This window comes from Populus alba, chromosome 17 (genome assembly GCF_005239225.2).
Source record: "Populus alba chromosome 17, ASM523922v2, whole genome shotgun sequence".
NCBI classification, from domain to species: domain Eukaryota; kingdom Viridiplantae; phylum Streptophyta; class Magnoliopsida; order Malpighiales; family Salicaceae; genus Populus; species Populus alba.
In genome coordinates, this window is record NC_133300.1 from 5,518,004 (window position 1) to 5,533,341 (window position 15,338).

Below are 15,338 nucleotides of genomic sequence, written 5' to 3' on the forward strand. Positions count from 1 at the left end.
CTTTCTAATAGCATATAAACAAAGAAAAATTAAAGGCCACAAAATAAAATGATTGATTGGAACATTGAATATAGTTTTCTTAATAAAAATTCCAAAATGTCACACTAAGAACTACTTACTGGTGCTGTAATACCAGAGGATGAAAATGAACGTATTTTTGCTTGCAAAACTAGATGTGCCTTTGTGTTGTAGCTCCCAGGTTCATTTTGAGGATTGTAAGCACTATGATTTGTTGACAAAGAATCATAGGATCACTGGAGATTTGTTGACATATATTTATAAGAATCATAGGGTCAGCATGTTCACAAACACACTTATTGTTGTTGTGATTGTAGTAAGATCATGCATCACTGGAGAAGTTAATTGTAGCAGATTATATTATCAGTTTTGCAGAGAAGACTGCTTTCAAAAATGAAACTTTGAAGCAGTGCTCCCAGTCCCCAGGCTGGGGCTGCAATCTAGACAGGTCATGCCCAATTCAAGCTTGAGCTGTGGTTTAACTTGACCATAATCTCCTGAACATAAGGTCTGGTTTATCATTGGAAGCCATTTGATGTGATAATGTATTCAACACAGGTCAGGCCACTGACATGCTGTTGAGTGACTTGGTTACTTTTTTGCTGGGGCTGGATAACAGTAGAGACTTGGATGATGTTCGGCGGGCTCATCTCTAAAAACTCCAATTGCAGGGGCTGGATAGCTGGATAACAGTAGAGACTTGGATGATGCTTCCTTGCATTAAGTAGACAAGTTACAGTAGCTTAAGTTAAAATAAATGGCAATCTTTATCATATAAACCGCTTTAACAATCTTGTCATATAGATCAAGGATTCCACCCCAATAAAAGCCTGGTTGTGCCATACAATCTTTCAACATTAAAAGAAGAAAAAGCACAGAAGCTCAGTGCATATACATGCACATACTGTTTAGCATTGCATTTGTATGTGTTTGGATGCGTTTTTAAAAGTCCAATTGACATGAAAAATACATCAAATTGATGTTTTTTTTAGTGTTTTTTGATGATTTTGATATGCTAATATAAAAAAAATTAAAAATAAAATCTGAAAAAAAAATTATTTTGATGCATTTTCAAGTAAAAAACTACTCATAAAAAACACATTGCACCATAATACCAAACACGTATAGAATACCATCATGCACCAATTCAAGTTGAATGGCTATACAAGCTTTTTATAATTAAAATAGAGGAGGTTCAACACGAGAGTTTTTACAATTGTATAGCATGAGTAGAAATTTTATGTTCACCACAAAGTACCTAGTGCAGTCCATGTAGTGAACCATTACACTACACCTAATGTTTGTCACTAGAAGATAAAACACCTGGACAAGAATATCTGCAAACAACAATTGATTTGAATGGTAAGTGGTATATTTTATTTCTTAAAGGCACCGTGAATTCAAAGACTAAGTGAAAATAATTCTCCGTTTTATTTCTTAAAGGCAACATGAATTCATAATCTAAGTAAAAATAATTCTCTGTATATCCTAAAAAGAATAAAAATCTAATAGAAATTGTATGTTTGAAACTTTTAGATGATCTGAATTATGATCATTTGTCCCCTCTTTACCCAAGCTTGATCAGGAAAACATCTTACCTTGGGTTATTCCAACAACATTTACTCATGCTTCATAAGTCATCTCTACAATGGAGAAACAGCTCAGCTAGCAGTCACTTCCTTGTCCATGACTTTACTCCGATTTCCCCTTTCTGCAGCCTTTCTTTTGAATTGAATTTGACGCACATATTCTGTCACAATGACATGAAATTTAGGAGCAAGCTTACTCGATGAAGAAACATTAAGACCTGCTTTCCTCAGAGCCTGAGTCACATGTTTCTGGGCCTTTTGGACATGGATGGTGCAGAGAGAAGGAACTGTTGACCTCAGTATTGGCTTTCCACATGTTATCGGTCCAGCCTGAGCGCTAGAGTACATAGCCAACCAAGGAAATCTAATGATCAGTGGAAAATCAATTGATTCACAGCATCACTCATAACACACCATTTTAACATTCATCGTATGATACAGAAAAGCATTGAAAGCAAATCCAATCAACTGCCCCTCAAAATAGTTTTGACTTGGTATCATGGAAAGCAGACTGGTGGAAGAAATGATAGCTATCTTAGTTTAAGGAGGGACAAACAGGAAGCTATGGCTTGGATATCAAGTTTGTTTTTAAAATTTTAGTCTCTTGTTACTTTAGCAAGAAACTTAAAATTGTTTTGAGTCTAAAGCATAGATCCATCAACGAATGGATGTTTGGATTTTCATATTAGATGTTAACTAATGCCATCAATCTATTACAAGCTGTAGCCATGATGTCAATGCCCCACGGACCTTGCGGCAAGACAGTGACATCATGCACAGCAGTAATCACAGAAAACAAGAAAATAGACTTCAAAAAAGATAGGCAAAAGTCACAACTTCACCCAACACAGTCAAATCGTTTGGTATAATATCCAAGTATAAACATGAGTTCCTGGTGAAAGTGAAAACAAGGTTATTCATGCAAGAATCCAAGTTACTTCTATGGCACTACTAGAGTTCTTTCTAACCCTGGTTATCAAATCAAATCAAATTTAGCCACTACTTGGACCATCAAATGTCATCACACAATTTGTTCAAGAATAGAGATAACTCTCCCCTACTCATTATTATTGTTGTTGTTGTTGTTGTTTAGCTTATTGCTAAGGTATTGATGTGCATTGTTATCTACCATGATGGCATCTGAAGGCTACTTGTAAGGTCAAAGCATAATGTATACCATGAAACAAAGTTTTATACTTCTAAGTCTGGTCCCATTAAATCCAGAACTAATGTAATAAAAAAAAAGAGATACAAATCTCGTATGAAAAAATCACAACTTTCTAGTATTTCAAATAGTTCCATAATCGTTGCTCGAAGCAAGAAGACAAACAGACACTTCATATCACTTTTTCACACATTAGCAAAATCTGTACATAATTAAGGATTAAAATCCCGGCTTAAAATCAAGCATCATTAGTCATTTTGAACCCCAAAATATCTTGGTCACAAGCAATTCTCAGGTAATTAAATGCTATGAATTTACAGATCCTTCATGATTCATGACACTTTTTTTTCCAAATCCCTCATACCAAGTATATATAAACCAATTCCTACACAATCTTAATCAAGCTCATTCAATTTACCTACTCCAAACTTCCTCAATTGGTCAATGGCAAACTAATCTTGCACAAAAATGGAACAACTTCAAAAAATGGCAATCCCAAGCATCCAAGCATAAACAAGACATCCCAAAACCCATCTAGAAATTTAAAATTTAACACCACCAAAACAATCTTACAGAAACCAAACAATCAAAACCCCACAAAAAAAACAAACAAATACCCTTCAAAGAAATAAGCTTTATAATCCAAAAATCAAAGAAAAAGGTAAAGCAAGATGAAACCTTTTGATAACATAACCACAAGGCTTGTAAAGCTTCTGCTTTGCATCAGAAAGTATATGAAGATGACAAAAACTTGTCAAAGCCATAGCCTTTAACTTACACCCAACAAACAAACACCTATGATTACTCTTCAAATCACTGACATTAGTGTTATTTTCACCAATAACTTCAATATTAGCCCCACTCTCTTCATTCTCCCTCTCTAGAACGCCAATCCCACCACCCTGTTTCTGCTGTTCTTGTTTTCGAAGGGTGTTTTGATGGTCTTCTTGAAAAGGGCTGACACCATATTCCCAATAGTACTCTCTGTACTGAATCTTGAGTTCTTCCATTAATGCCCAGTAATGATCTTTGAAGCATTTTGAGAGTTGTTTTAGCTTGTAAGACCTTCTTTTGAGGAGTTCTTGGTGCGTGATGTGGGTGGCGCGTGACAAAACCTGGTCTTTGAGGGTGGGAGATAGTGGTGATGGATTAGTGGTTGGGTTAGGGTTTTGAGTGATGTTAGGTTGTGGGCTAGTTGTGGTGGTGGTGTTGGGGGTAGGGTGGTGGTTCTTGGGTGGCTTAGCGGAGGAGGGTAGGTGTTTCTTGGTGGCCGCAGTCATGGCTACCTAAAAGGAGAGTTTACAGAGCGGGGAGAGGAGAGAGGGATTTGTTTTCTTGTATTTCACTTTGACTGACTATTCACAGAACGTCTGAATAGAAAACTGACAATCACAGACGACGTGTAGCTTACAATTGGATGACGAACTCAAATTACAGTTAGAGATTATTACAGAAATAGCTTGAACATAAGGATCTCTTACTACGGCACCAAACAATGTTCATGCTTTCGTCGTGGATTTGATTGTACATATGAGCAGTTCATTTTTTTAATTTTAGTCATTGGACTTTTAATTCTTGCAACTTCATCCTCTAAAGTTTTTCCCTATATTATCATGACTTTTTCTTTAATTTTGTACATCTATTTCCATTGCTCTATTTTTTCTATCATCTAATTAAAATAAACTATCCTATTTGACATAGTCAAGTCTATAACCTAAAATGAGAATTCTTCTTCATGCTTCAAAATATATTTGCAACACCTCAACATTAATTTTTAAACAAAAAAAAAATCTAACCTTATGACATAGTATGAGTCCACAACTAGTCATTAACTAAAACATATGGGTCTTTAATTGTAGCACAAACATGATTTACATACACTTTTATAAGAACAATGTATTTTTAATTTTGATTATTAAACATTTTATTTTTATAATTTTATCATTTAGAGTTATATTATCACTTGTTTGTATTTCTTTTGATTTACATTATCTCCCGCATGCTTGGTTTTAAGGATATTTAAATTTGAGTCTGGTTATGATTTTTTAAATTTGAAATTTAATTGTGGTACAAAATAAAAAATTAATGAAGAACAAAAATAAATATACCATTCCAATTTTGATGTGGAAAAATTTTAATTTAATATTTTAAAGTTTCAAATTTTTTGTTATTTGATTCCTATTGTTTTAAAGATGTTTCATTATCAAACTTTATTTTTTTTTATATTTCAATCTTGCGATATTGAGAAAAGAAAGAAAAGTTATCACAAAAGTTTTTGGAGAGAGTAAATGATTTGATAATCACATTCTAGAAAAAAAAAAGAATAATAAAAATAAAAATAAGATATTTGTATTAGTAAATTTTTTTTTAATAGGAGTTGAATAGAAATTTTCTTTTTCTATTTTTATGAATTTTAATAATTAAAGTTTTATTTATATTATTTACAATTCAATTTTTTATGAACGAATTAAATGTATTGAGATAGATTGTTATTTTATTCACTATCATCTCTATCATCTCAAGCATGAAACTATTATTCTATATTTTGTTTTTTTTTCTTGTAAATTGTAAATTTTTTTATCAAGTTTACAATTATTTCTCGCTTTGTATTTTTAATTGGTAAACTCTCAATACTTATAGTTTTCACATTGTAAGTTTGAAAGAATCTTAAAAAATATATATCTATCTTGTTTGCTTTATTAAAAAAAAATATTTTTTAATTTAATTTATATATTATTACTTTAAATTTAGATTAAAATATATACTTTTAAAATAAATAAATTAAAAAAAAAATTCTAACCTTCTTATACAAGTTTTTATTTATTTTATATTAATTGAATTGCTTTAACAAGCTCTACCTCTCTCTCGGTCAACTCTGCTCCTGCTCCCTTTTCTTCTCTCGGCCTGCTGCTTTCTCTTCTGCTGTTTTGTGGTGGATCGTGCTCTTTCTCATCGTTTGCAAAGCTGGCGTGCTGTCCACCACACGAGGAGACTATCATCAGCCACCGCCTACCCCCACGCCTTCACTAGAGCACCCCTCGCCGGATCCGCTTCCTGAAAAACCAACAACATGTCCATATGACATCCATGAACGACAGAAGTCCATTTAACTTTTTTTCACTGTCATCTGCTTCTCTGACTGTCTGAATCTATCCTTATCCACAAACACACAAGCCGAAGCTCTATCACTCGTCTCCAACACTCACTCTTCCCCGTCCATCTTCTTTTTTCTGATTTAATCAAACCATTGGATAACATCTTGCTGCTTCTGCTGTTCAGGTAATTAAGTTTGATTAATTTTAGCTCTTTTTTCATACCATTTCTTTTCCAACTCATGTAGTTTGATTCTTCTAAGCAAAATGAAACATACTGGTTATTAAATTACTGATATGACCAGTTGTAGAATTATTGGGAAAGTAAAAAGAAAAGAACACTTTGATCTTTGGAGTGGTTTAACTTGACTTTGGTTTAGACCGTGAAACACCTGTAATCAATTTTTCTTTTTATCTTAAACTTAGCTTCTTCTTTTTTTCAATTAGTTTAAGTTCCATTTTAATTCAATATTCTGAAAGTTCTTTGTTATGTCTGTATGTAGGGACACAGAAGAAAAAATGGCTGGAGGAAGTGATCCATTTCAGAGTTATTTTGAGAAAGTGGATGGTGGTTTATTGAAGTGCATTTTTTGTGAGAAGACATTGGCTGGAAGTACTTCCACTACAAGGATGAAATATCATCTGGCAAGAGTTGGAGGTGGTGGTGTTAAAATTTGTGAAAAAGTAACTCCAGATGTTCAACGAGCAGCGTTAGATAAGCTTCCTGGCAGAATGCGTGGGAGCATGCCAAGTTCAAGCAATAATATAATAGTTACTGCAGATTCAGATGCTGCGCAAGATTTAGAAATGCAACAACAAGGACAATCTCGTTTGGATGATGTTTCATGGATGGATGGGATAACTGGGGGAGAGTTTTTCCTGTCTGAGGAGACCATGGTTCCTAGCATGCTTATGCCCGATGCACCTGTGACTGGATTGGGAATAGAGCCAGCAGTTCAAGCATTTGAAACGGATACGAATAACATCACTCTTCATGGTATAGAGAGTCGGGAGTTGATGCAGGCTGTTACTGAGAGAGGAAGCTGTTCTAAAATGCCTGTAGATAAGAGTGTGCCAAGTTCAAGCAATAACGAGGGAAATAATGCAGCCTCAACTGCTTTGCGGGGCTTAGAAATGGAGCAAGAAGAACAACCTCTTTCGGATGAACGAGTACGGAAGGGTTTTCTGATTGTGGGGGAGACTGAGCTTGTCGAGGAACCTAGAGCTCCTGTCGTTCTTATGCCAGATGAACCCGAGACTAGACAAGGAACAGAGTCTTTTGTTGTGAGAGGAAGCTCTTCTAAAAGGCCTGTACATAAGCGTCCTAGGACTACAAGATATGATCTGACAACGAAGATAGTGGGCCAAGCGTTTAAAAGAAATATGAAGGATGTCTGCTCTTGGTTGTTGAATGATGAGGTCTCATGCATTGGCATTTACGGGATGGGGGGAGTCGGAAAGACAACTTTGGCTACACATATCCTTGATCACCTTCAAGAGAAACCTGACATTTGTCCCTGTGTCTATTGGATTACCGAATCTCGAGAATTTAGCGTTCACGCATTGCAGGATCTCATTGCCAATGCTTTTGGTTTATGTCTTCAGAATGGAAAAGATGTGATGATTAGAGCCAGGGAGCTATGGACAGCATTGAGTGTGATAAAAGGTGTTTTAATTCTTGATAATTTGTGGGGTCATTTTCTTCCTGACGAAGTGGGAATACCTCTTAAAACAGATGGGTGTAAGCTGATTCTTACAACTAGATCATTGGACACATGTCGAAAAATGGATTGCCAAAGGATAATCAAAGTGGAGCCTCTTTCTGAGGGTGAGGCTTGGGATCTGTTCATAGACAGATTAGGGCGTGGTTTTCCACTTTATCCTGAGATCGCAGAGTCTATTGTGAAGGAGTGTGATGGTTTGCCCCTTGGAATCATGACAATGGCTCGAAGCATGAAGGGAGTGGATGGTAAATATCGTTGGAGAGATGCATTGCTAAAACTGAGAAGATTAGAAATTGGACCAAGTGACATGGAAGCCAATGTATTTCGAGTATTGAAATTTAGCTATACCCAGTTGAACGATTCAGCACTTCAAGAGTGCTTCTTACATATCACACTATTTCCAAAAGGCAAGATCATCTTGAGAGGGGACTTGATAGAGTATTTTATTGACGAGGGTATAGTCAAAGAAATGGGGAGTAGGTATGCACAATTTGATAGGGGCCATACCATGCTTGATCAACTTGAAGATGCCAGCTTATTAGAAGGTTCCAGGGACGATGAACGTTACAGATATGTCAAGATGCATGATTTGATTTGGGATATGGCTTGGAAAATATTGAAGGAAAGTGGGGAGGCTATGGTTGAAGCAGGTGCACAACTAACAGAATTACCAAGATGGTGGGGAGAGAAACTGTTAAGAGTTTCACTCATGGAAAATAGAATCGAGAATATTCCAACAGCCTTTTCACCAATGTGCCCCCGTCTCTCAACATTATTGTTATGCAGAAACTACAAATTGAATTTGGTGGAGGATTCTTTTTTCCAGCATCTCATCGAACTCAAGGTTCTTGATCTTTCCGACACAGATATAGAGAAGTTGCCGGATTCTATTTCTCATCTGACGAGACTCACTGCATTGTTGCTGGGATGGTGTGCAAAGCTGAGTTATGTACCATCATTAGCAAAGCTTAAGGCATTGGAGAAGTTGGATCTCAGTTACACTGGACTTGAAGATTTGCCCGAGGGAATGGAAAGGCTGGAGTATCTCAGGTATCTTAATCTTGATGGAAGCGGGGTGCGTGTTTTACGGTCGGGTATTTTACCCCAACTCTTAAAATTACAGTTCCTCAAGCTTCATCAGAAACCTGAAGTTGTTCTCTCAATTAGAGGAGATGAAATTTCCAGATTATATCATTTGGAAACTTTGGAATGCAACTTCCGTGATCCAGACGATTTCATAGTTTTCCAATCTGGACGGAGATTTTCACAAATTGAATACAAGGTTACTGTAGGACGACCTTCTTTCTCTTCTCTTGAAGATCTTAATTATACGAGATCGAATTCTTGGTTAATTAACGAGGCTTGGTTTTATGACCTCAAGCTTGACAATGCAAATCGTCTGATCCCGCGCTTCATTACAAAAGTAGTTTTTGTGAGTTGTCAAAACATGAGAAGCTTATGTCCATCACATGTATTTGAAGGGCTTGAGATTCTACACCTTGATGGTTTGATAATCTTAGAAACCCTTTTTGAAGTACCTTCAAAGCTAGGCTTCTGCAATCTCAGAGAGATGGTGATACATAAATGTCATAGGATGAAGGTGCTGCTCCCTCCTTGGTTGTTGTCTGCACTCCGATTGGAAGTGATTGTAGTCGAAGAATGTTACAACATGCAGGAGATAATGGGAAGTGATGAGCATTCCTCTACTTTTCGTAGATTTGATAAATTGAGGGTTTTGGTATTGAAGAAATTACCAAATTTGAATAGCATTTATTCTGGAAGACTTAAATGCGATTCTCTCGAGGAAATTACTGTGGGTGATTGCCCGCAGCTAACGAGGATCCCGGTCACTATTTCCCGTTCTCTTAAGAAAATTGAAGTAGATCCTGAAAGTTTGTTTAACACAGAGTTGAGCATGTTCCGGGGATGGAATTAGGATTTTATGATTCTGGTAATGTTTATTTCTAGGGATTGTTTTGTATTTTGGTATTGGAACCTTTACCTAATAGTAAAGGTATGACGTCATGCTATTTATGCAAGGAGTGATAGAAATAAACATTTCAGAATTTCAGCATCAACTTAACTTAAACATTTCATATTTATGCAGTGCTGATAATGTTTTTTCCAGCTGTAAAGCTTAGCTTTTCTTTCTTCTCTTTTTCTTTTCTAATTATTCATTTAGAAAGATTTCTCTAGTTTTAAATCCAAGTCCAGATCTCCAGATCTTATAATTACCTTACAGATCTTTGCAAGAAAAATTACAGATTGTTTTTGCTATCGATCGTTTTAGGTGCAAAATGCAAATTTTGCTGCAATTACGGGACAAAAAAACTTTCAAGCATTGCTAAAAATTATTGCTTCCCTGGGAGAGAGTGGCTTGTGCCTTAAACTCTCTATGGAGCATCGACAATTCAAAATTATTTTTGGTAAGTCATCATCAAGACCATGTTAATCACATATAATTAAACCATACTCCTGCTTGGGAATTCCTTGACTGCTCTTTGATTGGAACCTACCGGCCTCTTTCCTTTTTCTATAAAAGGCCAATATATTTGCCTTTTATTTGTGATATTTTTTTCTAATGGAATTTCAAGATTAATATCTTTCCGTGATTTCATTTGTTTTTCAAGACTTTTAAAATATTTCTAAAATTAGTTTTTATTTAAAAAAAAGCATCTCAATGATATTATTTAAGTATTTATCAATTATTTTGATTGACTAATATTAAAAATAAAAATAAAGTTAAAAAATATTGTTTGATTTATTTTCAATTAAAATTATTTAAAAAAGTATCTATAATGCATACCAAACACAAATTAAGAAATGGACTAAGAAATGAACCCGAGACTAGACAAAGAACAAAGCAAGCACACCAGTCATTTGTTGAGAGAGGACGCTCTTCTAGGAAGGCCTGTACACAAGTGTTCTTGCCTTCTTGGACTAGAAGATACGTATTGGTGGCAGCGAAGCTAGTGGGCCAAGCGTTTGAAATAAATATGAAGATGACGAAGTTTAAAAATTCAAGAATATAAAATAAAAAAGATATTTGATATTCGGGATAGTGGTTTATTAATATGTTAAAATATTTGGATTTTTTTTTAATCTAAAATATTTTAAATTCATCAAGAAGATCTTGGATACCTGCAATAAAATAATTTTAATTAGAGAACTTAAAGATCCTCCGATGATAAATTTAGTATATTTTAAGAGAAATAAAATACAAGAATATTTTAAAAAGATACTCTGAAAATATAAATGCAATAAAAAATTGAAAATTGTAAACATTTATTATGAAGCTTTCAATATGTATTTATAACATACAAATCTTGTTCTTGATTCGTGGGATGATTTTCATCCTGAGAAAGTGGGAATATCTCGTAGAACAAATGTCATAATTTGAATAGCATTTATTCTGGAAGTCTTCTATGCAATTCTCTTGAGGAAATTACTGTGGGTGATTGCCCGCAGCTAACGAGGATCCTGAAAGGTTGTTGAACACAGTTGAGCATTTTTGAAGAAGCAGAGCTCCCTGGTGAAATGCCATGACCGGTAAGCAAGCTTCATTGTCTCCTCTCTACTTTTCTGCATCAAATTCACCCATCTGTTTCAATATTCATTTCACAGCACCCGTTATGGTCATGGTTTTCAATCCTGTTTTGTTGTGAATGGTTCTTCGTGGCTTATGCAAGATATGGTAATGTGCAAATGGTGACGCTAGATCGATTATCATGAGGCTGAACATTGACAAGAAGGCATTGTTGGTGGAAGAAAATGAAATTAAGCTCCTCTGTTCAGAATCATCCCTATGATAGCAAATAAATCGCTATTTTCTATCTCCGAAGCTACTTGTAGTGGAAGGATTATTCTAGAGACTTGCCTTGGATTTGTGGTCTCCGAAACTACTTGTAGTGGTTACCTATAAATAGAGACTCGCCTTTTCATGCATCAACTTGTTAATTTGCAGCCAAAATATTACTCTGCTGGAGACAAATACGATAATTAATATGTAGAACATGTAATTAACAGTTATCATGGAGGATGTATAATTACTGCTATGATTGCCAAAGAGAGTGGAAATCTGATTGTTAAACACAATACAGAACATATTTGTATGATGATTATATAGACCACACCGAAGAAACAAGCCGCAGCTTGTCTAGTTTATGAGAAATAAAAAACCCTTTGCTTGTGTATAAGAATAGCTCTCTTATTATGTTTAGAAAATAACTCAAAACTAAACACCACAATCTTTCGTTGTGATCATTGTTACAACTCAACAATGATATTTATATCTTACTAGCACAGCTTTCCTATTTCTATTAGAACTAGATAACTCCTAATTCTATTAGGATTACATCAAGCCTATCTTATCCTAACTACTCTTGTTTAGGATATCTTGGGCTTTCCATAATGTTGAAGCTTATCCAACATTCTCCCTCTTAAGCTTCAATTTGGCTTCGGTCATGTCTTGAACTCCTATCAAGCTTCTCATTTCTGCAAATTTGATCTTTGCCAATGCTTTAGTTAAGATGTCCGCCTTTTGTTCAACTCCCGGTACGTGTTCCACATCAACAAGTTCCATCTCAATGCACTCTCGTATAAAATGGTAGCGTTTATGAATGTGTTTGCTTTTACCATGAAATACGGGGTTCTTGGTGAGTGCTATTGCTGATTTGTTATCAATCTTGATGATGATTTGCTCGGTCTTCCATCCGGTGATCTCGCTTAATAGGTCTTGAAGCCAAATGGCTTGTCTGGCTACTTCCGTCGCTGCCATGAACTCAGCCTCACATGACGAGAGAGCAACCGTATTCTGTTTTTGTGAGCACCAAGTAATTGGTGAGGATCCAAAGTAGAATATATGACCCGTAGTGCTTCTTCCATCATCTTGATCAATATTGTGACTGCTATCGCTAAACCCAATGATTTTCTTTGATCTCTCATGATTAAACTTCAAGCCAAATGCCACCGTTCCCTTTAGATACTGTAGTATGTGCTTTATTATTTCACCATGTGACTTGCGAGGGCTTTGCATATACCTGCTAGCAACTCCAACAGAAAATGCCAAATCGGGTCGTGTGTGTAATAAATACCGTAAGCACCCTACGTTCCTTTTATAACATGTAGGATCTATCTCTGCTTCTTCTTGTGCCTTTGACACTTTCAGTCCAAAATCCATAGGTACTTGAGTCGGATTGCAAGTTTCTAAACCAACTTCTCTCAAGATCCTTCGTGCATAACCTTCTTGTTTAATTTCAATTCCATCTTCAACTTGTTGTACTTCAATACCGAGATAATAGGTGAGCCTTCCGAGATCTGACATCTCAAACTTTGTTGACATCCCAGCCTTGAATTCACTTATGACTTTGAGAGTGTTGCCAGTCACAAACAAGTCATCTACGTAAATAGCAACAATGAGAAGAGTTCTTTCCTCTTCCTTGCGATACACGGAAGTTTCTTTTGAGCACCTCTTGAATCTCATCTCCTTCAAGATTTGATCTAATTTTGTGTTCCAAGCTCGAGGAGCTTGTCTCAAACCGTACAATGCTTTCGATAGTTTGTACACCTTGTGTTCTTCACCTTTTACTTCAAAGCCTTCGGGTTGCTCAACATAAACATCTTCTTTTAATTCTCCATGTAAGAATGCTGTTTTCACATCTAAGTGATGAATTTCCCATCCATGTGATGCCGCCAATGCAATCAACAATCGAATAGTTTCAATACGAGCAACTGGTGCAAAAACTTCATCGAAATCTATGCTGGATTCTTGGACATATCCCTTAGCCACGAGCCTCGCCTTGTATTTTTTGATAGTCCCATCCACATTTTTCTTGATTTTGAAGATCCACTTGAGACCAATAACTTTTGTCTCACTCAGTTTATTAATTAGAGACCATGTCTTGTTTTTGTTGATAGAATCGATCTCTTCTTTGCATGTTTGTCTCCATTTTGCCGAACCCTTTGCTTCTTTATAATGACTTGGCTTATCATTCATCGAAAGTAGAAGTCTCTCACATTCTACAGAGGCTTGAAGAACATAATCATCAAGGTAACGTGGTTGACTTACTTGACGTGTCGATTTTCTTAGCGGTTGCTCTGTTTGTTGGTGGTGCACGTTACTCTCATTATCGTGATTGCTATGAGAGTCTTCGTCCGTGTTGTTGTCGTCTTCATGTTCATGATTATGATGCTCAAGATCATTTAACTCATTGCTTCCAGTTTTGTCATGATCTTGGTGTTGATCATTGGCTATTACCGTGGGTCCTTCTCCTGTATCCACAACTTCACCCTATCTTATGTAAAACATTCCCGGATCCCTTCTTGGTTCGTCTCTTGATTCATTCCAGCTCCATCTTGTCTTCTCATCGAATACCACATCATGACTTACAACAATTTTTCATGTCGTTGGGTTATAAAGTGTATAGGCCTTGGATCCCGGCTCAATCCCAAGGTGCACTAGTGTCTTTGATCTGTCGTCCAGTTTCTTGAGGTTTGTAGCTTCAATTTTTGAGTATGCTACACAACCGAAAACCTTTAAATGTCCTAGGTTCGGTTTCTTCTCTCGCAAGCATTCGTAAGGAGTCATGTTTTCAAGGGCTCTTGTTGGTACCTTATTGATTACATATGTAGAGTGGCGTACTGCTTCTTCCCATAGATAGTTTGGTACCTTCATTGCCTTGAGAATGCTCCTTGTCATCTCCATCAACGTCCTATTCCTTCTTTCTACTACACTGTTTTGTTGTGGTGTGTAGGGTGCCGTGAGATGCCTCTTGATCCCGCTTTTCTCGCAAAATTCATGGAACTCCCTTGAAGTGAACTCACCTCCTTTATCAGTTCTAAGAGTTATGATTGTTTTCCCAAGATCCTTCTCTACTAGACTCTTAAATGCCTTGAATCTACCAAACGCTTCACCCTTTTCTTTTATCAAGATTGACCACATGTATCTTGAAAAGTCATCTATGATAACAAATATATATTTGTTGTGAGCAATGGTTGGTGGTGTTATGGGACCACATAGGTTTGCGTGTAGGAGTTCTAGGGGTTTAGAGGCTCGAAACATAGATGTCTTTGGAAAAGATTGACGAGCTTGTTTCCCAACTAAACACGACTCACACAATCTTTTTTCTTCTCTGATTTCCGGCAAGCCATGAACTATCATTTGTTGGGACATAACTTTGATTGTTTTAAAGCTTATATGTCCTAACCTTGCGTGCCACCTCCAAGTATCGTCTTCTATCCTCGTGTGTAAGCAGACCGGTTTTCCTATTTTTAGACTTATTTTATAGAGTCTATTGGCTGAACGTATGACCTTTACCAAGAGTCTTCCACTTGGATCATGGAGTGTCAAGTAGTTTTGTCTCATCCTTACATCACACCCGGCTTCCGTAGCTTGTCCTAGGCTTAGAATATTGCTTTTAAGTACAAGAATGTAGTAGATATCGGCAACAAGTTTTTGTTCCTCCGTTTTGCTTTGAAAAAGAATTGAACCTTTCCTTCCTATTTCAACGCAAGATCCATCTCCGAATTTCACCTTCCCTTATGTGTTCTCGTTGAGTTCCAGGAAATATATCTTATTGCCGGTCATGTGGTTGCTTGCTCCATTATCAAGATACCAAACTCCGCCTTCTCCTTCGTTTGTTTCGTACTTTTTTTGTATGACATTTTCTTTATTTAAGAACACAACTTCGTGCATATAAAGGGCTGGATCGGCTTCTTCCGTTTCTACTTTATTTGCTTCTTGTATCTTTTG

The 15,338-nt window shown here is 36.2% G+C and overlaps 2 protein-coding genes across 6 annotated transcripts; one reads left to right on the forward strand and one right to left on the reverse strand.

The window, feature by feature from the left end:
* Window positions 1–261: 261 nt before the first annotated feature.
* On the reverse strand, window positions 262–4,140 carry LOC118055009 (uncharacterized). Of its 5 annotated transcripts, none has more exons than XR_012168315.1 (3): window positions 3,451–4,140; window positions 1,617–1,944; window positions 262–700 (listed from the first exon to the last, which is right to left on the reverse strand). XR_012168315.1 is itself a non-coding variant. In XM_073405609.1 (2 exons), exons 1-2 carry the CDS (start codon window positions 4,050–4,052, stop codon window positions 1,680–1,682), a joined length of 867 nt encoding a protein of 288 aa, XP_073261710.1. In that variant the 5' UTR covers window positions 4,053–4,140; the 3' UTR covers window positions 1,431–1,679. The 5 variants fall into 5 exon arrangements, 1 of the variants encoding a protein (XP_073261710.1); XR_012168313.1 differs by having other exon boundaries at window positions 262–728; XR_012168312.1 differs by having other exon boundaries at window positions 262–732.
* Window positions 4,141–5,626: 1,486 nt separating this feature from the next.
* Window positions 5,627–9,666, forward strand: LOC140954287 (probable disease resistance protein At1g61300). The gene is made up of 2 exons (XM_073405648.1): window positions 5,627–6,051; window positions 6,368–9,666. The coding sequence occupies exon 2, from the start codon at window positions 6,384–6,386 to the stop codon at window positions 9,522–9,524; it is 3,141 nt and encodes a 1,046-aa protein (XP_073261749.1). The 5' UTR covers window positions 5,627–6,051; window positions 6,368–6,383; the 3' UTR covers window positions 9,525–9,666.
* Window positions 9,667–15,338: the final 5,672 nt, after the last annotated feature.